At 43.5% G+C, this 23,784-nt stretch overlaps 1 protein-coding gene across 8 annotated transcripts in view; it reads right to left on the reverse strand.

The window, feature by feature from the left end:
• The window catches only part of LOC121280941 (mitogen-activated protein kinase 9), a 79,539-nt gene that overhangs the window by 9,128 nt on the left and 46,627 nt on the right, over positions 1-23,784 (reverse strand). For all 8 annotated transcript variants that reach the window (XM_041193398.1, XM_041193402.1, XM_041193401.1 and 5 more), the window contains one exon: positions 13,015-13,092. In XM_041193398.1, the coding sequence (XP_041049332.1) occupies positions 13,015-13,092 (78 nt within the window). The remainder of the gene's footprint in view (positions 1-13,014; positions 13,093-23,784) is intronic.

Below are 23,784 nucleotides of genomic sequence, written 5' to 3' on the forward strand. Positions count from 1 at the left end.
CGGCAGGGGCGCAGCCGAGTCATCTGCATGCCTGCCGACCTGTCAACGGCCTATTGAGGCCATTGAGAAACTAATTAAGGTCATTAATGGACTTGCCTGTCCAACCTTAAGGTTGAAGGGCTTCGGAAAAAGCACGAAACCTCATCCACGGGCGGGGTAAGGTTTCATGAGAGTATTTACATTTTTATCCAATCTTTCAATAAAAGTTATGGACATGTCCCAACTCACATGAGTGTCACATGACGGGACATCAGGGAAATTTTTTTTAAATCATTTGTATTAAAAATTTTAATTCTGAGCTGATCTCCCTGAGGCGGCACTTAGCTCCCGGCTGAGAGAATTCCCCCCCCCCCAGCCCGTACAGGAGTGCATGACACTTCTGAGCAGACGTTGCGCTGGGTGGGCCTTAATTGGCCTGCCCATGCAAAATGGCAGCGCGCCCACTCCTGCACTCCACCACCCCACCCCCCCACCACACTGCCACACTGGAGGGAAAATTTTCCCTTGGTGCATTTTCGACAACTTTCCTTTGTGGAATAGGTATAGGAGGAAATCATTACTTCTGCTCAGTCATGAGAAAGTCATTATCTTGGCTTTTTTTACAATGCAAGGAACTATATTGAGCCTAAAACTACTTTTAAATGTTAAATGTCACATAAAATGAACTATCCAGAAATACTGAGATTATTCAAATACCAGACACCTGTTTCTCATTCTGAAAACAGGCTGCAGGCCGGGGTTGGGGGAGAAAAAGAGGAAGTGCCCCTGGTTCGTCTCATGCAATTTTCAGGCCGTCTGTGGCAAATTCAGAGCTTTGACAAAGAACTGGCAGTTCTTCTCTAAACTGCCTCCAGCACTCAAGGTGCAGTCCGACCAGCGCACCGCACAGTATGCTCACAGTTACCTCTGACATACAGTCTGCTGTTTTGGCTATGCAATTGAACATTATATCAGCTTTGTTGACTGTTGCTCTACATTGTTTGAACTTGTCACCTCAAATAAGACTCTTGGATTTAGTTCAACTTCATGTTAGCTATGTTAACATCACTCATGCAGCAAACATTTCAGCCACCTTTCCTTTCCCTGGGCAATATTTTCACTTGCCTGTATTAAATTTATCTACCCAACACTCTGCCCTGTTATGTATTTTGTCCCAGTCATTCTGCACTTTCTGAACTGCCTCCTCCAATTCCACTGCCCCTGCTCATTTATGATAATCTGAAATTCAACTTTGGATTTCTGAATCCAAGTTATTAATGAGTTACAAATAGCGATCTTAAACATTGATTCTTGGGGCATCCCATTCAGTGGTCCTTGAATATGTGCCCATTTTGCACAGTTCCAGACTATTTCTTACCCAAATTCAAACTGTTATACAAATAGCCACTGTTGAGGTTAACTAATAGCCTTCCAACTGGAACTTGGTCTAATATCCCATTTTGTAAGGCTTACTGCAGTCCACCATGTTATTTCCTTGAAGTAGTTAAGGAGGTTGGTCAGGAAATATCTTCCCCTTCTGAATCCACCACTTCTGTTTACTAAATTATTAGCATAGAGAGAATCTTCAAGCTTACACCTGATGTCTGATTCCATTACCTTATAAATGAAACAGCCAATGATTCTGAAGTTTCTTGTGCTGTTTTGCCAGCCTTTTTGAATAGGAGTGCCACATTAGCCAGTTTCCAATCTACTGATTCCTCCCTAGTGTCCACTGACTCCCTCAACAATAGTCAATGGTTCACAAATCTCTTCCCTAATTTTCTTTGGCACCAATAAATAATGTCTTGTCCCTGGGTATTTACTGCTTATGGATATCTTATGTAGGTTAAAGCAATATGACTTGCATTGATCTTTAATTTTGCCCACGTTGACTTTATTTAAGGAAGCTATTATGGTTCCTCTCTTCCCATATGAATATCTAAAAGGAATCAATTATTGAGCATTTTTACTATCTTGAACTCATCCTCAGTTTCAAGTCCATTTGCACCTTCGAAGGTTGCACCTCTGACTGATTTCTTATCAGTATGCTTTGCACCTTCAGTTAGTCCCTCTGAGCACTTCCTCCAAAATATCCAGGAATTTACCTATTGCAGCAGGAAAGTATTACTATATATATTTAAACAACATTCCTTCTGAACCATCAAAGCACAATAGCGCTGTTATCTGCTGCCCCCTGGTGAAAGCAAAATTTAATGGAAGCATTCTTGCATAAAATATCCATCCGTTAGCCCATTTATTAAAGTCCCCACCACTTGTACTGTCATGGTTATTGTGGCCAGACATTTATATCAGACAGCTCAAGTTAGACTTTTGTCGTTCCCATAAATGTCAACAGCAAAGACATCACTTATACTATATTAAACCCTTTGACAATTTTGGACAGTCGTTTACATAGATAACAAAGAGATCATGTTTTATTTTTATTCATTCATGGGATGTGAGCATCGCTGGCAAAGCTAACATTTGTTGCTCATCTCTTTTTGACCTTATTGGCAAGCTGCCTTCTTGAACTTGTTAGAACCATATCTTCAAGAACTATATTTTCTTTTAAAATTTGGAAGGACATTGTATTATTTGGACACTTGCGAATTGACCTGGGTTTTTTTTTTTAAAAAGGTTATAAGTCCCACTTTGGACTGTGTGCAAGCATTCCTTTTCCAAGAAATCACATGACCTCAGCTAAATGACCAGCAAGGCAATTTTAGAGGAGAGCTAGTTGCTTATTTGAATTGCAATTATTTTAGTTGATGGGAAAAACCTGCTTTAAAAGCAAAGGCCCTCGTGTTTTACTGGAAATCGCCTGACAGACATGAGCTTTATGTTTAGAACTTGTTGTTTTCAACTCAGTAGGGAATAAACCGAGAAGGGGAAAGCTACCCAGCTTGCGCTCTCCTTGCCTTGCTCTAAATACAGAGTGGTTATCAGTATCCAGCCAGGAATCCTCACCTCAGTGGAACTTATCTATATCTGGAAACCCGACAGGCTGAGATGAGATAGAGATCCTAAGGATTCATCCGGTTCTAATTTCCTCCATGCTGAAACTCTGTTGGTGAGAACCTTCAAACATTTTCTGGGACTAACAATCTGCCCTTACACAAGAGAGCACCAGATAAACAGTGTCAAAACCCTGCAAACTTTATCCTTTTTATAAAGTTTTGTTCTTCAACCGCCCATCTCTGCAGGGACCCTATTTGTTTGTTGTGCGTGTGCTGGTGAACACACATGGGGAATTTTGGAAGGGATAAATAGTTACACTTCCAGATTATAAATTGTGCTAACCAGTTCTTGCAATTTGTTTTAAAAAATATGTTTTGTTTTACAATAAATCAATTATTCTGAGTTTATTGAAAGAAGCCTGGTTAAAGTCTCTTTTATCCTGGGTCTAACAGTGGCGAAGCTAAATAATTGTCCATTTTTGTAAGTGAATTAAACATTTACACTAATGGTACAACCTGTGGGGTAGTGGGGATACATAAACCATACACTCCTCCCATCCCAGTTGCAATGGACTGCTGATCAAAAGGGAGTTTCAGGATTTAGACGCAGTGACAGTGAAGGAACAGTGACATAGTTGCAAGTCAGGATGGTGAGTGACTTGGATGGGGAATTTACAGATGGTGGAGCTCCCATGCATCTGTTGCCCTTATCCTTCTAGAAGAGATCACATATCTGTAAGGTACTGTTGAAGAAGGTTTAGCGAGTTGCTGCAGTGCATCTTGTAGATGATATGCATTGCTGCCACTGTGCACCGGTGGTGGAAGAAGTGAACGTTTAAGGTGATGGATAGGATAACGATCAGGTAGGCTACTTTGTCTTAGAGGGTATTGAACTTCTTACTCATTGTTGGACCTTTACTCATTAGGAAATTGGAGAGAATTCCATCATGCCTTGTAGATGATGGAAAGGCATTGAGTCAGATGAGTTGGTCAGTGCAGAACTCCAAGCCTCTGACCTGCTCTTGTAGCCACAGTATTTATATGATTGGTCCAGTTAAATTTCTGGTTAGCGGTAACCCCCAAGGGTGTTGATGGAGGATTCAGCAATGATAATGCCTTTGAGTGTCATGGGGAGATGGTTAGAATTTCTCTTGTTAGATTCTCTCTTGTTGGAGATGATGATGGCATAGTACTTATGTGAGGCGAATATTACCAAGCCTGAATGTTGTCCAGGTCTTGCTGCATGCAGGTGTGGACTGCTTCAGTATGAGTTGCCGCAAATGGTGAACATTGTGCAATTATCAGCAAGTATCGCCACTTCTAACCTTATGATGAAAGAAAGTCATTGATGAAGCATTTAAAGATAGTTGGGCTTATGGCATTACCCTGAGAAACTCCTGCAGTAATATCCTGAGGCTGAGAGGGTTAGCCTCCAACAATCACAACCATTTTCCTTTCTGCTAGATATGACTCCAAACAGTTGACTTCAATTTTGCTAGGACTCTGATGCTACACTCAGCACTCAGTCAAACGGTACATTGATGTCAAGGGCAGTCACTTTCACCTCACCTATGAATTCAGCTCGTTAGTCCATATTTGGACCTAGACTGTAATGAGTTCTAAAGCCGAGTGCTCTTGGTGGAACCCAAACTGAGCATCAGTGAGCAGGTTATTGCTGAGTAAGTATTGTTTGATAGCACTGTCGACAACACCCTCCATCGCTCTGCCCATGATAGAGAACAGAGGTATGGTGCTGTAATTGGCCAGATTGAATATTCCTACTTTTTGTGAACAGGACATGCTGGAAAAAATTTTTCATATAGTCAAGTAGCTGTACTGGAACAACTTGATTTGGGTCAGGGCTAGTTCTGCAGCACAAGTTTTCAGTACTACAGCTGGAATGCTGTCAGGGTTCATAGTCTGCTGTATCCAGTGCCATCAGCTGTTTCTTGATATCACTTGGACTGAATCAAATTGGCTAAAGACTGGTTTCTGCAATGGTGGCAATCTCAGGAAGTTGTCTATTAAGTGCTTCTGGCTGTAGGTTGTAGCAAATGCTTCAGCCTTGTCTTTTGCACAGATGTGCTGGGCTCCCCCATCATTGAGAATGAGGATATCTAGGGAGCCTCCTCCTTTGGTTAGTTAATTAATTGTCCACCACCATTTATACTAAATGTGGTAGCACTACAGAGCTTTGATCTGATCAGTGGGTTTTAGGATCACTTTACTCAACTATCACATGCTGCTTAGCTTGCAAGTACTCTTGTGTTGTCGTTTCTCCAATTTGGCAGCATATATTTAAGTATGCTTAGGGCTGTTCCTGGCATGATCTCCTGCATTTCTCATTGAACCTGGGTTGAATCCCCTGGCTTGATGATAATGGTAGAATGAGGGATATGCCAGGCCATGAGGTTACATGTTGTGGTTGGATACAATTCTACTGCTGCTGATGGCCCACAGTGCCTCATGGATGCCAAGTTTTGAGCTGCTTGATCTGTTCTGAATTTAATCCCATTTACTACAGTGATATCGCCATATAACACAATGGATGGTGCTTTCTGTGTGGAGGTGGAACTTCATCTCCACAAGTATTGTGTGGTGGTCACTCCTATCAATATTGTCAGCCAGATGCATCTGTGAAAGGTAGACTGGTGAGAGGGAGGTCAAGCAGATCTTTCCTCTTGTTGGTTCCCTCACTGCCTGCCGCAGGCTCAGTCTGGCAGATATGTTCTTCAGGACTCAGCCAGTTCTGTCAGTAGTGGTGCTACCATGTAACTCTTGATGATAGACATTGAAGTTCCCCACCCAGAATACATTCTGTGCTCCTGCTATCTTTAGTGCTTCTCCCAAGTAGTGTTCAACATAGAGGAGCTGAGGGAGGGTGGAAGGTGGTAATCCTTGTCCCGATGCATGACACATCAAGAGTCCAGAGTCAATGTTGAGGGCCACTCCGTCCCATCTGTACACCACAGTACCACCTGTCTGTCCTGCTGGTGGGACAGGACATACTCAGGGATGGTGTAGGAGGGGTCTGTGACATTGGATTTAAGATATGACTCGGTGAGTATGGCTGTACCAGGCTGCTGCTTGGACTATTCTGTGGGGCAGCTCTCCTAATTTTGGCACAGGTGTACTTTCCAGGGTCACCTGGGAAAGACATGCCTTTGTCGTTTCTGGTGCCTGGTAGATGCCGGGTGGTCTTTCCAGCTTTTTTTCCCGCTTTTCTATTAATGACGGCCAATGATCACACTGCAGTACTAACATTTTAGCACTCTGTGAAACAGCACCACTATACAGAGCCAGTTTAAGGTGCACTGACATGGAAAAATGTTTGGATCATATGACAGAAAAAGACTGATTAGAGAGTCCTGCACCTGATACTAGTGTGACTTGTGGTGCAAATTGAAAAGTACAGAATTTAGAATGAAATGTAAACAGTTCTTTTAAAGAAAATGGATTAAAAAAATGCTTGTGAACGAAATTTATTTACTAGTGTTTTGGGGGATTTTGAAGTTCAGTTTATGCTCAAAAAGAACTTGTTCTATCATCCACCTCACCCAGTAGGAAAATCGCATCAACACCAATATGCTGAATAAAAGCGATGGGAATGGTATTTAGTTATACACCTTCTGACTTGGGAAAGTCAACAATAAGCTAAAATCATCAACTTCTTGTACTTCTGATGTGATATACATTTCCCAAGTTCGATGCAAGAGGTATTTCATCTTTTCATATAGAGTATATTTGCAGCATAGGGATGCCTAACGAAAGTTCCATGTGGAAGCAGGCTTTGTGAATTTAGCAAATGATGCATTTCAGCCACTTGCAAGGATAGCTGTGTTAATTACCTGGAAAAACTCAGCAGGTCTGGCAGCATCGGCGGAGAAGAAAAGAGTTGACGTTTCGAGTCCTCATGACCCTTTAACAGAACTGGGTGAATCCAAGGAGAAGGGTAAAATATAAGCTGGTTTAAGGTGGCAGGTGGGGGGTGGTTGGGTGAGGGGAGAGAAGTGGATGGGGGTGGTGTGGTTGTAGGGACAAGCAAGCAGTGATAAGAGCAGATAACCAAAAGATGTCACAGACAAAAGAACACAGAGGTGTTGAAGTTGGTGATATTATCTAAACGAATGTACTAATTTTTTAGCAGGTCTGGCAGCATCGGTGGAGAAGGAAAGAGTTGACGTTTCAAATCCTCATGACACTTCAACAGAACTGGGTGAATCCAAGGAAAGGGGTGAAATATAAGCTGGTTTAAGGTGGAGGGGGTTGGGTGGGGAGAGAGAAGTGGAGGGGGGTGGTGTGGTTGTAGAGACAAGCAAGCAGTGATACGAGCAGATAATCAAAAGATGTCACAGACAAAAGAACACAGAGATGTTGAAGTTGGTGATATTATCTAAACGAATGTGCTAATTAAGAATGGATAGTAGGGCACTCAAGGTATAGCTCCAGTGGGGGTGGGGGAGGCATAAAAGATTTAAAAATAATGGAAATAGGTGGGAAAAGAAAAATCTATATAAATTATTGGAAAAAACAAAAGGAAGGGGGAAGAAACAGAAAGGGGGTGGGGATGGAGGAGGGAGGTCAAGATCTAAAGTTGTTGAATTCAATATTCAGTCTGGAAGGCTGTAAAGTGCCTAGTCGGAAGATGAGGTGCTGTTCCTCCGGTTTGCCTTGGGCTTCACTGGAACAATGCAGCAAGCCAAGGACAGACATGTGGGCAAGAGAGCAGGGTGGAGTGTTAAAATGGCAAGCGACAGGGAGGTTTGGGTCATTCTTGCAGACAGACCGCAGGTGTTCTGCAAAGCAGTCGCTCAGTTTACGTTTGGTAGAGGAGACCGCATTGGGAGAAACGAATGCAGTAGACTAAGTTGGGGGAAATGCAAGTGAAATGCTGCTTCATTTGAAAGGAGTGTTTGGGCCCTTGGACGGTGAGGAGGGAGGAAGTGAAGGGGCAGGTGTTGCATCTTTTGCATGGGCATGGGGAGGTGCCATAGGTGGGCGTTGAGGAGTAGGGGGTGATGGAGGAGTGGACCAGGGTGTCCCGGAGGGAACGATCCCTACGGAATGCCGCCGGTGGGGTGGGTGGGGGGGGGGGGGGGGGGTGAAGAGAAGTTGCGTTTGGTGGTGGCATTATGCTGGAGTTGGCGGAGGATGATCCTTTGAATGCGGAGGCTGGTGGAGTGATAAGTGAGGACAAGGGGGACCCTATCATGTTTCTGGGAGGGAGGAGAAGGTGTGAGGGCGGATGCGCGGGAGATGGGCCGGACACGGTTGAGGGCCCTGTCAACAACCGTGGGTGGAAAATCTCGGTTAAGGAAGAAGGAGGACATGTCAGAGGAACTGTTTTTGAAGGTAGCATCATCAGAACAGATGCGATGGAGGCGAAGGAACTGAGAGTATGGGATGGAGTCCTTACAGGAAGCGGGGTGTGAGGAGCTGTAGTTGAGGTAGCTGTGGGAGTCGATAGGCTTGTAATGGATACTGGTGGACAGTCTATCACCAGAGATTGGGACAGAGAGGTCAAGGAAGGGAAGGGAAGTGTCAGAGATGGAGCACATGAAAATGATGGCAGTTCCTCTGACATGTCCTCCTTCTTCCTTAACTGAGGTTTTCCACCCACGGTCGTTGACAGGGCCCTCAACTGTGTCCGGCCCATCTCCCGCGCATCCGCCCTCACGCCTTCTCTTCCCTCCCAGAAACATGATAGGGTCCCCCTTGTCCTCACTTATCACCCCACCAGCCTCCGCATTCAAAGGATCATCCTCCGTCATTGCCGCCAACTCCAGCATGATGACACCACCAAACACATCTTCCCTTCACCCACCCCCCCCCCCCCCACCCCCCCCCAGCATTCTGTAGGGATCGTTCCCTCCGGGACACCCTGGTCCACTCCTCCATCGCCCCCTACTCCTCAACCCCCACCTATGGCACCTCCCCATGACCACGCAAAAGATGCAACACCTGATCCTTCACTTCCTCTCTCCTCACCGTCCAAGGGCCCAAACACTCCTTTCAAATGAAGCAGCATTTCCTCCAACTTAGTCTACTGCATTCGTTTCTCCCAATGCGGTCTCCTCTACATTGGAGAGACCAAATGTAAACTGGGCGACCGCTTTGCAGAACACCTATGGTCTGTCCACAAGAATGACCCAAACCTCCCTGTCGCTTGCCATTTTAACACTCCACCCTGCTCTCTTGCCCACATGTCTGTCCTTGGCTTGCTGCATTATTCCAGTGAAGCCCAAGGCAAACTGGAGGAACAGCACCTCATTTTCCGACTAGGCACTTTACAGCCTTCCAGACTGAATATTGAATTCAACAACTTTAGGTCTTGACCTCCCTCCTCCATCCCCACCCCCTTTCTGTTTCTTCCCCCTTCCTTTTGTTTTTTCCAATAATTTATATAGATTTTTCTTTTCCCACCTATTTCCATTATTTTTAAATCTTTTATGCCCCCCCACCCCCACTGGAGCTATACCTTGAGTGCCCTACCATTCATTCTTAATTAGCACGTTCGTTTAGATAATATCACCAACTTCAACACCTGTGTTCTTTTGTCTGTGACATCTTTTGATTATCTGCTCGTATCACTGCTTGCTTGTCTCTACAACCACACCACCCCGCTCCACTTCTCTCCACCCCCCACCTTAAACCAGAAACGTCAACTCCAACCCTTTTCTTCTCCGCCGATGCTGCCTGACCGGCTAAAAAATTAGCACATTCGTTTAGATAATATCACCAACTTCAACACCTCTGTGTTCTTTTGTCTGTGACATCTTTTGATTATCTGCTCCTATCACTGCTTGCTTGTCCCTACAACCACACCACCCCCATCCACTTCTCTCCCCTCACCCAACCACCCGCCCCCACCTTAAACCAGCTTATATTTCACCCCTCTCCTTGGATTCATCCAGTTCTGTTGAAAGGTCAGGAGGACTTGAAACGTCAACTCTTTTCTTCTCCGCTGATGCTGCCAGACCTGCTGAGTTCTTCCAGGTAATTCTGTTTTTGTTTTGGATTTCCAGCATCCGCAGTTTTTTGTTTTTATATAGCTGTGTTAATTATTTGTTATTTGCTCCTGCCAACATTTTTTGGGGATGATTCAATTATTTACTTTTACTTTTTATCTGAAAAAGTACGCATTTGTTTGCAGTCAGTTCTGAATTCTATTTTTTAAATTTCAAAATCTGTGATATCTTCCACAGCTGGCACATATTAGCCAGCAGTAACAGCCACCCAAATAGCCAAATAGTCCCATCACCCTTCTCCCCTTCAACCTGATAACAAAATGGTCAGGGGGGGTAGGGGGCAGGGTGCTTTTTGTGGTGGCAAGAAGTGTTAATCTGTTTTAGCTAAAGTGCCAGAAACATTGACATGCCTTTCAGCTGCCCCTCAAAGCCAATGAATAGGATTCTTTGTGGTGCATGCATACTCTCAGTATTCCAGTTTACAGCTGTAGTTTCTATTCACGAGGAGAACCTCTATGTGCCCAAAATCCAATGACTTACTTCATCGAAATCAACAACTCTAAAAGGTGGTTCCTCCAGTTGTTGAAATACAACTATAAAAATCTCTGGAGGCCCATGGGGTAATCAGAAAGGAACAGTTGCATTCACGCTCATAATTATACAGGCGACTGTGATTTTATTCAAGATTTCAAAGGATCAGAAGGCTTTGGTCAATGCCTTTTCATTGATTTTTGCAACCCTTTCAGTCTAGTGACCCTTGCAATTTCATACACCTCCCCTCCATAAGAAAGTGGACTTCACCCAACATGTGTCCAATAGCTCCAAGATCCACACAAAGATGCTTGAATTTACTTAATCTCAAATTAGAGACAAGAATTTCCATGACGACCATTCATTTCAATGCCTTCAACAACTATATATTGGATGGCATTGCAAAAAATGGACTTTAGAGTAACTGTTCCAAGCAATTCTGAAAGTATTGTGGCACTCCTGACACCAGAAAAAAAAGACAAAAAATGCTATAATATTATAATGAAGAGGACAGCTGTTGACTCCAGAATGATATCAATGGTTGAGTAGGCAGAGAAGTAGCAAATGGAATTCAATCTGGAAAAGTGTGAGGTAATGCATTTGGGGAGCACAAACAAAGCAAGGGAATAGTCAATAAACAGTAAGCTATTGAGGGAGGTTGAGGAAATGAGAGACCTTGGAGTGCATGTGCACAGGTCTTGAAGGTGGCAGAACAGATGGACAAGGTGGTCAAGAAAGCATATAAAACGTTTTCCTTGATTGGGCGAGGTACTGAATACAAAAGCAGGGATGTAACGATGGAACTGTATAAAATGCTGGTTAGGCCACAGCAGGAAATTTGTGTACAGTTCTGGTCACCACATTACAGGAAGGGCATAAATGCTCTGGAGACAGTGCAGAGGAGATTTACAAGAATGCTGCCAGGGCTTGAAAATTGCAGCTATGAGGAGAAATTGGGTAGGCTAGCGCTGTTTTCCTTACAACAGAGGAGGCTAAGGGGTGACCTAATTGAGGTGTACAAAATTATGAAGAGCCTAGATAGCGTAGACAGGAAAACCTTGTTTCCCCTAGCTGAGGGGTCAATTACCAGGGAGCATAGATTTAAGGTAATTGGTAGAAGGATTAGAGGGGACATGAGGAAAGACCTTTTCATCCAGAGAGTGGTGGGCGTCTGGAATTCACTGCCTAAGTTGATGGTTGTGGCTAAAATGCTCAACTCATCTAAAAAGGTACCTGGATCTGCATCTGAAGTGCTGTAACCTGCAAAGCTATGGACCAAGCGCTGAAAAGTGGGATTAAAATGAGCGGCTAGTTTTTTTGTTCTCTTTTTGGCCAGCGCAGACACAATGGACTGAAAGGCCTCTTTCTGCACCGTAACTTTTCCATGGTTCTAAAAGAACAACTGGTTTATTAAACTGCTTCAGGAAAGGGAAACTACATCAGAGTGCAGTCTGTCACTATGTGGTTGACCCTTCAATCGAGGTTACAACACAGAACCAGGTCATGCACTCAACCAGTCCTTGGTTGGCATTTACCCTCCCATGAGCAAGTAGTTCCAATCACATTTACCACTCTATTCCCACATCAAACTCATTTCCTTTATTCACCTACTCAACATAATCTTGAATGCAGAAAGTTTCTGCCTCAGTCACTAATCCTGGAAATGAATTCTACATCACATCGCTTGTGTGAAGAACTTGCTCCTGCCTTCAGTTCTAAATCTCTTAAAATTAATCTTATATCCATGAACACTCTTTCTTGAACTCTCAATTACTTGAAATAGATGGTTTCTATCTACTCTGCCCTATCCTTTCATAATTTTAAACACTACCATATTGCTTCATTGTCTGCATTGTTCTGATAAAGAAATCCACTTTTTCATGTCTCACTTCATAATTATATTTCCATATACCAAGCTATATCCTGGTGAACTGGTATTGTATGATGTCCAAAGCCTCATGATCTGTCCTCTACGGGACTCAATCCTGAAGCTGATGTCTGAAGTCTCATCATTACCTGGTATTATTTCTTTTATCAAAATGCATCACTTCACAATTACTGACACTGAATTCCATTTTCATTTTTCTTAACCTATTCGCCCATCTCATCATTATTCCATTGTAGCTTCCCTTGGTCATCTAAAGAGTTAATTATAACATCTAATTTGGTATAATTTACAAATTCTGACACTGGTCCTCTTGTGGAACATATCTAAATTATTGACATCCAAAGTAAACTGAAGTGCCCTAGAAATGGGACATCACAATCTGCTGCCAACCGCATGGAAAATTGTCCTCAACTCAATTTCTGCATTCTCCCTTCTAACTAATTTTTAATCCAATTTGTTATCGACCCTCTAGTTCCATATCATTCATTTTCTCTAACTGCCTTTGAGGTACCTTGTCAAAGGCTTTCCTAAAATTTCTTAATGTCCTTTGAATTGCAACATGGAAAAACAAATTGCAGCACCTTCTCAAGGCAACTAGGAGGGTCGATAAAGATGGTCTTGCCCACATCCAGGGACCAAATAAAGCAAAAGGAGAATTGACAAGAACTGAAAACCAAAAGTAACCACCAACCTGAAAGTAAAGGCTGTTCCTTAATAACACCATTTTTATTCCTCTCCTCCCAGTCCACAACTTCTTTATAGATCAGTTCTGAAACAATAAAGGTTAATAACAATATCCTTAAATTGCAAAATTAACTGAAATTTTGCAAAACAAAACCTCATCATGCATTAATTATGTTAAATTGAATATCAACCAAACTATTGGCACATAGATAAGTTAACTGATAATAGCTTTCTCTAATTTAAAAACATAGGACTCATCTATATGAAAATCGGAGGATTGGTTTTCCAAAACATATCGAACTTTGAAAGTTAGAACTAGTTTACAACATATACAGAGCAATAAGAAAGAGCAGAATGTGGGAGTTCCTGGACACCAGAGTGATCCAGGCTAAATACGTCTGTAGTGTCAGTGGCTTGAGGAGCTTCGGTTCAGAGTCAGTGAGCTGGAGGCTGAGCTGCAGATACTGCGATGCACCAGGGAGGGGGAAAGTTACCTGGACATTTTATTCCAACCGGCGGTCCCTTTTGTTAGGGTCTTCTGATTTGGTCAGTGGTCAGGGACAGGAAGGTGTGACTGCAAGTGAGGCAGGTAAGCGAATTGAGAAGGTAGAAGTAGAGGAAACTCAGGCCTTGCAATTGTTCCACAGGTTCAAGGTTCTTGCAGCTTGTGGGGACGAAAGTGGGAGCAGCAGGGTGGATCAGCAAAACAACCGTGACACTGTGGTACAGAAAGCTATTCAAGTGGGGGGAGTTAATAGGAATGTAACTTTCTTGTTAAAAGATGTAACTCTTTCTTGTTAATAGGAATGTAGTGGTAGTAAGGGACAGTATAGTCAGGGGGAATTGACACAGTTCTCTGCAGCTGAGAACCTGAGTCCAAACAGCTGTGTTGCCTGCTTGGTGCTTGATTTAGGACACCTGCTAGGGGCTGAAGAAGAACTTGCAGTGGGAGAGGAGGATCCAGTTGTTGCAGTCCACGTTGGTACCAATGACATAGACAGGACTAGGAAACCGGTTCTGCTTAGGGGTCATAACTAGTTCGGTGTTAAATTAAAAAGCAGAACCTCATAGGTAATGATCGCTGGATTATTTACTAGAGCCATGAGCAAATTTGCGTAGGGTAAATAAGATGAGAGATGAATGCATGGCTTAAAGATTGGTGTGGAAGAAACTAGTTTTGATCCATGGGGCACTGGCATCAGTACTGGGGAAAGTGGGAACTGTACTGTTGGGATGGGCTACACTTGAACCATGCTGGGACCAGTGTTCTGTCGAGTCGTATAACTGGGGTGGTAGACAGGGCTTTAAACCAAATAGTGGGGATAAGGGATCATGTGAAAGGAGATGTAGTAAATAATGGGTAACAATGGAGCGCTAAAGCAAGGTAGCAATTTGGGTAAAGATAGCTAGAGTGTGGCAGGAAGGGACAAAGCGTGCAAACTTAAGCGTGCACCAGCAGATAAGGCCAGAGATTGCAAAAATGGTAAAAAGACAGAGTTAAAGACTCTATCTGAATGCATGCAGCACTTGTAACGAAATAGATGATCTGTTAGCATAGACAGAAATAAAGATGTATGACCCATTAGCCACCACAGAAACATGGTTGCAGGTCCAAGACTGGGACCTGAATATTGCAGGGTATTTGACATTTTGATAAGATAAGAAGCAAGGAAAAGGTGATGGGGTAGCTTTGTTAATTAAAGAAATCATTAGTACAGTAGTGAGAGATGGCCTTAGCTCAAAAAAGCAAGATTCATTTCCAGCATTTTCTGTTTTTATTTAAGATGTAGAATCAGTTTGGATAGAGATAAGAGATAGGAAAGGTAAAAGTTCACTTCTAGGAGTAGTTTATAGGCCTCCTAACGGTAGTTACCATGTAGGACAGAGTATACAGGAAGAAGTAAACGTGGCATGTAAGAAAGGTACTGCAATAATCCTGGGTGACTTTAATCTACATGTAGGTTGGGTGAATCACATTGGCAAAGGTAGCGTGGAAAATGAGTTTGTAGAGTATATGCAGGACAATTTCTTAGAGCAGTACATTCTAGAGCCAACCAGGGAGGTGATGGCATAGTTGTATTGTCGCTGGACTAGTAATCCAGAGACCCAGGGTAATGCCGGGTAAAACCCAGGTTCGAATCCCACCATGGCAGATGGTGGAATTTGAATTCAATAAAAATCTGGAATTAAAAGTCTAATGATGACCATTGTCAATTGTTGTAAAAACCCATCGGGTTCACTAATGTCCTTTAGGGAAGGAAATCATGACACATGACTCCAGACCCACAGCCATGTGGTTGACTCTCAAGTTGTAACAAACCGCTACAAGGTCACAAAAAAGGAATGAAACCGGACGGACCACCCGGCATCGACCTAGGCACCGGAAACGACAACACAAACTCAGCCCTTTCGACCCTGCAAAGTTCTCCAACTAACAATTACCAATTAACAAAAAGCAATTTTATTATTAATATAAACATTGCTTGGTCTCTTCTAGTTAGGTGCCAGATTTCACTCCCCTTCTTGAATGCTCTATTCAACAAAACGCAAATGCACTTTACCTCTCTTACATCTCAAAACTAGTATACATCAAAGCACCCAAGCTGGTTGGCTTTAATCCAATTAAGACATACCCATAGACTAAGCTTTTATTTTTTAAAAAATAAATTTCCAATAACATACACTAATTGGGAGAGCTGTCTCACAGACTAGTCATGCAACAGCCTGACATAGTCATCCTCATGGAATCATGCGTTACAGATAATGTCCCAGACACAACCATCAGCATCCCTGGGTATGTCCAGTTCCACCTGCAGGTCAGGCCCAGCAGAGGTGGCAGCACTGTGGTATACAGTCGGGAGGGTGTTGCCTTGGGAGTCCTCAATGTCAATTCCGGACCCTATGAAGTCTTATGGCATCAGGTCAAACATGGGCAAGGAAACCTCCTGCTGATTATCACATACTGCCTCCCTCAGCTAATGAATCAGTGTTCCTCCATGTGAACACCACTTGGAGGAAACACTGAGGGTGGCAAGGGCGCAGAATGTACTCTGGGTGGGGGATTTCAATGTCCATCAACAAGATTGGCTCTGTAGCACCACTTGTTATGACGGAGCAGTTGGTAAAGCGGACCTATTTAAAAATCCCAGAGGGAAACTTTAAACAACTGTCATAACCTATATTTTAAGTGGTATGTTTGAGATACAGCTCTAAATTCAGGAATCAGACCACCAGTTCTCAAGAGGTTTTTATATCAAACTACATGACACATTTATTAATTTACACAAGTTAAATATATACGCATGGCTACAAATTACCATCATAATTTTTAACAAATTCCCAAACTAATCTCCATTATGGCAACAGCAGCCCATAGACTTTAAAGAGGCACCAGGCAAAGCATTTTCACCTTACAAATTCAAAATGAGGTTCCTTTCACTTTGGTTCCTTTGCAGGCACAGTGGTAGGCTTATAGGCTTTGATCTTGCATTGCCTCTGCCCTGCACACACGATACTAGTTATACCTTGCACATCTTACTGAATGCAAATTCTCCTTGTATCACCAGCCCCTTTGAACTCTACCTCTTCTAACAATAAAACCCCTTTCATAGTACCAATTTTATTAATAATATAAACATTGCTTGGTCTCTGCTAGCTAGGTGCCAGATTTCACTCCCCTTCTTGGACGCTTATTCAACACAATGCAAATGCACTCTACCTCTCAAATCTTGTATACATCAAAGCACCCAGACGAGCTGCCTTTAATCCAATTAAGACACACCCACAGACTAACCTGCTATTTTTTTAAAAAACTTCTAATAACATACATTAATAGCTTCATAACAACACTACTAACCAAGCTGGCTGAGTCCTAAATGACATAACTGCTAGGCTGGATCTGTGGCAGGTGGTGAGGGAACCAACAAGAGGGAAAAACATAACTGACCTCACCCTCACCAACCTGCCTGCCACAGATGCATCTGTCCATGACAGTAATCGGTAGGAGTGACCACTGCACAGTCATTATGAAGACGAAGTCCCACCTTCACATTGAGGATACCCTCCATCGTGTGGTGTGGCACTACTCCCATGCTAATTGGGATAGATTTCAAACAGATCTAGCAACTCAAGACTGGGCATCCATGAGGCGCTCTGGGCCACCAGCAGCAGAAGTGTACTCAAACACAATCTGTAACCTCATGGCCCGGCATATCCCCCACTCTATCGTTACCATCAAGCCAAGGGATCAACCCTGGTTCAATGAAGAGTGCAGGAGGGCATGCCAAGAGCAGCACCAGGCATACCTAAAAATGAGGTGTCAACGTGGCAAAGCAATAGCACAGGACTACTTGCATACCAAACAGCATAAACAGCCAACGGATCAGATTTAAGCTCTGCAGTCCTGCCACATCCAGTCATGAATGATGGTGGACAATTAAACAAATCACTGGAGGAGGAGGCTCCACAAATATCCCCATCTGCAGTGATTGAGGAGCCCAGCACATCATAGCAAAAGATAAGGCTGAAGCATTTGCAACAATCTTCAACCAGAAATGCCTCTGCAGGTCCCCAGCATCACAGATGCCAGTCTTTAGCCAATTCAATTCACTTCACATGCTATCAAGAAAAGGCTTAAGGCTGGGATACTGCAAAGGCTATTGGCCATAACAATATTCTGGTAATAGTATTGAAGACTTGTGCTCCAGAACTTGCCACACCCCAGCCAAGCTGTTCCGGTACAGCTACAACACTGACATCTACCCGGCTATGTGGAAAATTGCCCAGGTGTGTCCTGCACACAAAAAACTGGACAAATCCAACCCAGCCAATTAACATCAGTCTACTCTCAATCATCAGTAAAGTAATGGAAGGGGTCATCAACAGTGCTATCAACAAATCTGTGAAGATTAGTGGTAGGTCAGAAGATTGGTCAGATTTTAAGAACCAGCAAAAAATGACAAAAAAATAATAAAGAGGGAGAAAAATGAGAATGAGAGAAAGGTAGCTATTAATATAAAAGCAGATTGAAAGAGTTTTTACAAGTATTTAAATAGGAAAAGAGTAACTAAAGATAGTGCCGGTCCTCTAGAGTATGTCTTGGAAATTGATAATGGAAAACAAGGAAAAGGCACTTGCTTAGCAATAACCTGCTCACTGATGCACAGTTTGGGTTGTGCCAGGGCTACTCAGCTCCTGACCTCATTACAGCCTTGATTCAAACATGGGCAAAAGTACTGAAGTCCAGAGGTGAGGTGAGAGTAACTGCCCTTGACATCAAGGCAGCATTTGACACAATGTGGCATCAAGGAGCCCTAGCAAAACCAGAGTCAACGGGAATCAAGGGGAAAACACTCCGCTGGTTGGAGTCATACCTAGCACAAAGGAAGGTGGTTGTGTTTGTTGGAGGTGAGTCATCTCAGCTTCAGGACATCACTGCAGGAGTTCCTCAGGGTAGTGCCCTTGACCCAACCATCTTCAGTGCTTCATCAATGATCTTCCTTCCATAATAAGGTCAGAAATGGGGATGTTTGCTGATAATTGCACAATGTTCAGCACCATTCATGACTCCTCAGATACAGAAGTAGTCCGTGTCCAAATGCAGCAAGACCTGGTCAATATCCAGACTTGGGCTGACAAAGTGGCAAGTTAACATTCGTGCCACACAAGTGTCAGGCAATGACCATCTCCAAAAGGAGAGATTCCAACCATCGCCTCTTGATGTTCAATGGCATTACCATCACTGATTTCCCCACTGGAGGTTACAACTGACCAGAAACTGAATTGGACTAGCCATATAAATACTTTGGCTATAAGAGCAGGTCAGAGGCTAGGAATCGTGCAACAAGTAACTCACCTCCTGACTCCCTAAAACCTGTCCACAAGGCAGAAGAAGTCAAGATTTTGATGGAATACTCCCCACTTGCCTGGATGAGTGCGGCTCTCACAACACTCAAGAAGCTCAACACCATACAAAACAAAGAAGCCGCTTGATTGGCACCACATCCACAACATTCACTCCCTCCACCACGGACGCACAGTAGCAGCAGTGAGTACCATCTACAAGATGCACTGCAGGAATTCACCAAGGCTCCTTCAACAGCACTTTCCAAACCCACAACCACTACCACCTAGAAGGACAAGGGTAGCAGATAGACGGGAACACTACCAGTTCCCTTTCAAGTCACTCACCATCCTGACTTGAAAGTATATCGCTGTTCCTTCACTATTGTTGGGTCAAAATCCTGGCACTCCCTTCCTAACAGCACTGTGGGTGTCCCACATGGACTGCAGCAATTCAAGAAGGCAGCTCACCACCACCTTCTCAAGGGCAACTAAAGATGAGCAATAAATGCTGGCCCAGCCAGCGAAGCCCATTCCGTGAAAGAATTAAAAAGAGACCTGATAACGAGCAATGAGACAGGATTAACCGAAAACCTCACGGTAAAGGTGCTGGGAAAACTTAGGCCTAAAGGCTGACATCCCCAGGACCCACTGGCCTACATCCTAGGGTCTTAAAAGGGGCTGCAGAGATTGGTTATAATCTTCCAAAATTCCTTAGATTCTGAAAGAGTCCCAGTGGATTGCAAAATAGTTAATATAACACCTTTATTCATGAAAGGAGGGAGACGAAAGCAGGAAACTACAGGCCAGTTAGCCTAACATGTGCCATAGGGAGATTGCTAAAAGCCATTATCAGGGAGGTTACAGAAGGGTACTTAGAAAATCATAATGTGATCAGGCAGAGTCAACATGGCTTTGTGAAAGGGAAATCGTGTTTAACAAATTTATTAGTTTTTTGGAGTAAGTAACAAACAAGATGGATAAAAGGGAACCTGTAGGTGTAGTGTACTTGGATTTCCAAAGGCATTTGATAAGGTGCCACATCAAAATTTACCACAGAAGACAAGAGAAGGGGGTAACATAGTAAGCATGGATAAAAGGATTAGTTAGCCAGCAGGAAGCAGAGAGATAAATGGGTCTTTTTTAGATTGGCAAGCTGGAGTACCACAGGGATCAGTGCTGGGGCCTCAACTATTTACAATCTATGATTTGGATGAAAGGACCAAACACTGATGACAACAAGGTGGGTTGAAAAATAAGTTGTCAAGAGGTGGTAGAGAGTTTGCAAAGGGATGTCTAGACAAGTTGAACGAGTGGGCAAAAATTTGGCAGATGGAATATAATCTGGGAAAACCTGAATTTGTCTATTTTGGCAAGGTGAAAAGAAAAGCAGCATACTATTTAAATGGAGAGAGATTACAGAACTCAGTGGTACAGAGGGATCTGGGTGTCCTGGTACAGGAATCACAAAACAAATTGCATGCAGGTACAGCAAGAAGTTAGGAAGGCAAATGGAATGTTGGTGTTTATTGCAAGGGGAATGGAATATGAAAGTAGGGAAGTTGTACAGGGTATTGGTGAGACATCTAGAATATCGTCTAGTGTTGGTCTCCTTATTTGAAAAAAGATATAACTGCGTTAGAAGCAGACAAACTTGACTCATTCCTGGGATGAAGGGCTTATCCTATGAAGAAAGGTTGAACAGGTTGGCCTATGCCCATTGGAGTTTAGAAGAACGAGAGGTGATCTTATTGAAAAATATAAGATCCTGGGGGACTTGATAGAGCAGATACCGGGAGGATGTTTCCACTTGGGATGGGGGAGATTAGAGCTAGGGGACACAGTTTAAGAATAAGGAGAATTTTTTTTTTACCCAAGGGTCATTAGTATGTGGAATTCTCTTCCCAGAGAGTGGTGATGGTTGGCTCATGGAATTTATTCTAGGCAGAGTTAGATTTTTGAAAGCCAAGGGATTCGAGGGTTATGGGGACATATGGCGAACAGGAAAGTAGAACTGAGACCACAATCAGATCAGCCATGATCTAACTGAATGGCAGAGCAGGCTCAAAGGACTGAATAGCCTACTCCTGCTCCTAAGTCCTATGTTCCTAGTAAAATGAGTTTAGATACATATTAAAATCACCAAGGATGAGAAGTCACTACTGTACAGTGGCAGAGGGTGGAAATGAATGAGGATATCTCGGGAAGAAACTAAGACAAAGCTCGGGGCTGTGGTAGAGAATGAGGATTGTAACGGAGAAGTAAGGGGACAGAAGAAACGGAGGTCCTTGAAGGAGAAGATGCTGAATGAATAGGGTGCATGATCAAGGTGTCATCTGGTAATAAGACCCACATCGTCACCACAGTGTTTGTGAAGGGCCAATTTTGTTGGAAAATATTGTCAAGTGGGTAGCTTCAGTAAGAAGTTTCTCTTTGCAGATACTGCCTGACCTGCTGAGTTTTCCCAGCATATTTTTCATTTCAGATTAATAGCATCTGCAGATTTTGCTTCTGTATAATCATAGCAAAGGGTTCTCTAGACCCAGGAGATCTAGAAGAGAATACGAGAGGCCTAGAGGAGAATGCGAGAGAAGGACCCTGGGACAGGCAGTCAGCAGCACCTAGAGGATCTAGTCTATCTAGAGGATCTAGCATCTAGTCTATACTCTAGTAGCAGTAAAGGTAAAATAAAAGCAAGGGTCTATATTCTATTTAGTTAAGATATGCCTGGGGACCTCAGTCCCATGATTTGCACATCAAGTGCATTCGAAATCCTAGATGCTCCTGGCGGTCTGGATGACCATGTGTGCTGGAGGTGCCTCCAACTCTAATGAGCAACTCGAGCACTAGGTTTTTGGAATTTGAGCGGCAGCTGAGGGCATATTGTGCGGATAGCACATTTCAGGATGTGGTCACCCCATAGCTTAAGGAAGTGCAAGTAGAGAGGGAATGGGTGACCACTGGACAGAAGAAGGGGACCAGGCAGGTAGTGAGGGAATCCCCTGAGTGCATCTCGCTCGCAAACCGTTTTTCAGCCTTGGAAAACAGTGAGAGTGAAGGTTCCTCTATGGAGGCCAACCAGAGCCAAGGTCATGGCACTGTGGGTGGTCTAGCTGCTCGGGGGAGGAAGAAATGTGGAAGGGCAACAGTGGTAGGGATTCTGCGGCAGTAGACGTGACTCCAGGATGGTATGTTGCCTCCTGGGTGCCAGGGTCAAGGATGTCATGGAATGGCTGCAGGGCATTCTGAAGAGGAAGGGTGAACCACCATTGGTCCATGTTGGGACCAATGACATAGGAAGAAAGAGAAATGAGATCCTGCAGACTTTAGGGAGTTAGGTAAGAAATTGAAAAGCAGGACTTCAAAGGTAGTAATCTTCAGATTACTCCTGGTGCCAGGCAGTAGTGAGTATAGGAACAGAAGGATACAGCAGATGAATGTGTGGCTGGAGAAATGGTGCAGGAGGGAAGGCTTTAGATTCCTGGGACATTGGACCGTTTCTGGGGGAGGTGGGATCTGTACAAATTGGACGGGTTACATCTGAACAGGAACGGGACCAACATCCTCGTGGGGAGGTTTGCTAATGCTGTTGGGGTGGATTTAAACTAAATTGGCAGGGGGGTGGGATCCTGAAAAGTAGTTCAGAGGGGAGAGAAGCTGAGATGGAATTAGAAGTTAAAACGCTAGTTAGTGAGTCTAGAAGGCAGAGGAAACATAGCCTAGATAAGAAAGAAGTAAGTTCAGCAAGGCCAAAAGGAATATATTTTAATGCAAGCAGCCTGAGGGATAAGACAGACGAGCTGAGGGCACAGATAGGCACATGGGAATATGATATCATAGCAATGACCAAGGCTTGGCTAAAAGGGCAGGGTTGGCAGCTCAACATTCCTGGTTATAGGATATTCAGACAAGATAGAGAGGGGGATAGAAGAGAGAAGGGGGTCGCAATATTGATCAAGAACTCAATTATAGCAGTGAGGAGAGATGATATCTTGGAAGGATCATCAAAAGAGGCCATATGGGTAGAAGTAAAAAACACAAAAGGAGCAAACACGCTGTTGGGTGTGTACTATAGGCCCCCAAACAGTAAGGGAGAGATAGAGGATCAAATATGGAATCAAATTTCAGAGAAGTGTAGGAATAATAAGGCAATAACAGTAGGGGATTTTAACTAACCAAATATTAACTGGATTAGTTTTAGTGTGCAAGGTAGGGAGGTAGAAAAATTCTTAAGTTGCATCCAGGGGAACTTTTTTAGTCAGTATGTAGAAAGCCCAAAAAGGCAGTTCTGGCCCTAATATTCGGAAATGAGCCCAGGAAGGTGGAAGGTGAATCAGTGGAGGAGCATTTTGGAGATAGTGACCATAACTCAGTTAGACTTAGGATAGTTATGGAAAAGGATACGGTTGGGCCAGGAATAAAAGTCCTAAACTGGAGAAAGGCTAATTTTACTAAGGTGATTTGGCACAAATGGACTGGGAGCAGCTACTTGCAGATAAAACTGTGTCAGAGCAGTGGGAGGCATTCAAGGAGGAAAGAGCAAGAGTACAGGGCAAACGTGTTCCCGTAAAGACCAAGTCCAGAAAACCCTGGATGCCAAGGGACATAAAGGTTATGGTTAAGAAAAAAAGAGAAGCTTATGGCTTATGAGGGCTCAATATGGCAAAGTCCCTAGAGAAGTATAAAAAGTGCAGGGGGGAAACTTAAAAGGAAATTAGGAAAGCGAACAGAGTGCATGAGAAAGGATTGGTGGGTAGAATAAAGGAAAACCCAAAGGGCTTTTTAAGATATATAAAGAGCAAAAGAATAACTAGGGAAAGAGTATAGCCAACTAGAGACCATAAAGGTAATGTGGGTACAGTCCTCAATAAATACTTTGCGCCTGTCTTCACAATGGAAAAGGACATACAGGTAAAGACATCAGGGTGGAGGACTG

The sequence above is a fragment of the Carcharodon carcharias genome, chromosome 8 (genome assembly GCF_017639515.1).
Source record: "Carcharodon carcharias isolate sCarCar2 chromosome 8, sCarCar2.pri, whole genome shotgun sequence".
NCBI lineage: Eukaryota > Metazoa > Chordata > Chondrichthyes > Lamniformes > Lamnidae > Carcharodon > Carcharodon carcharias.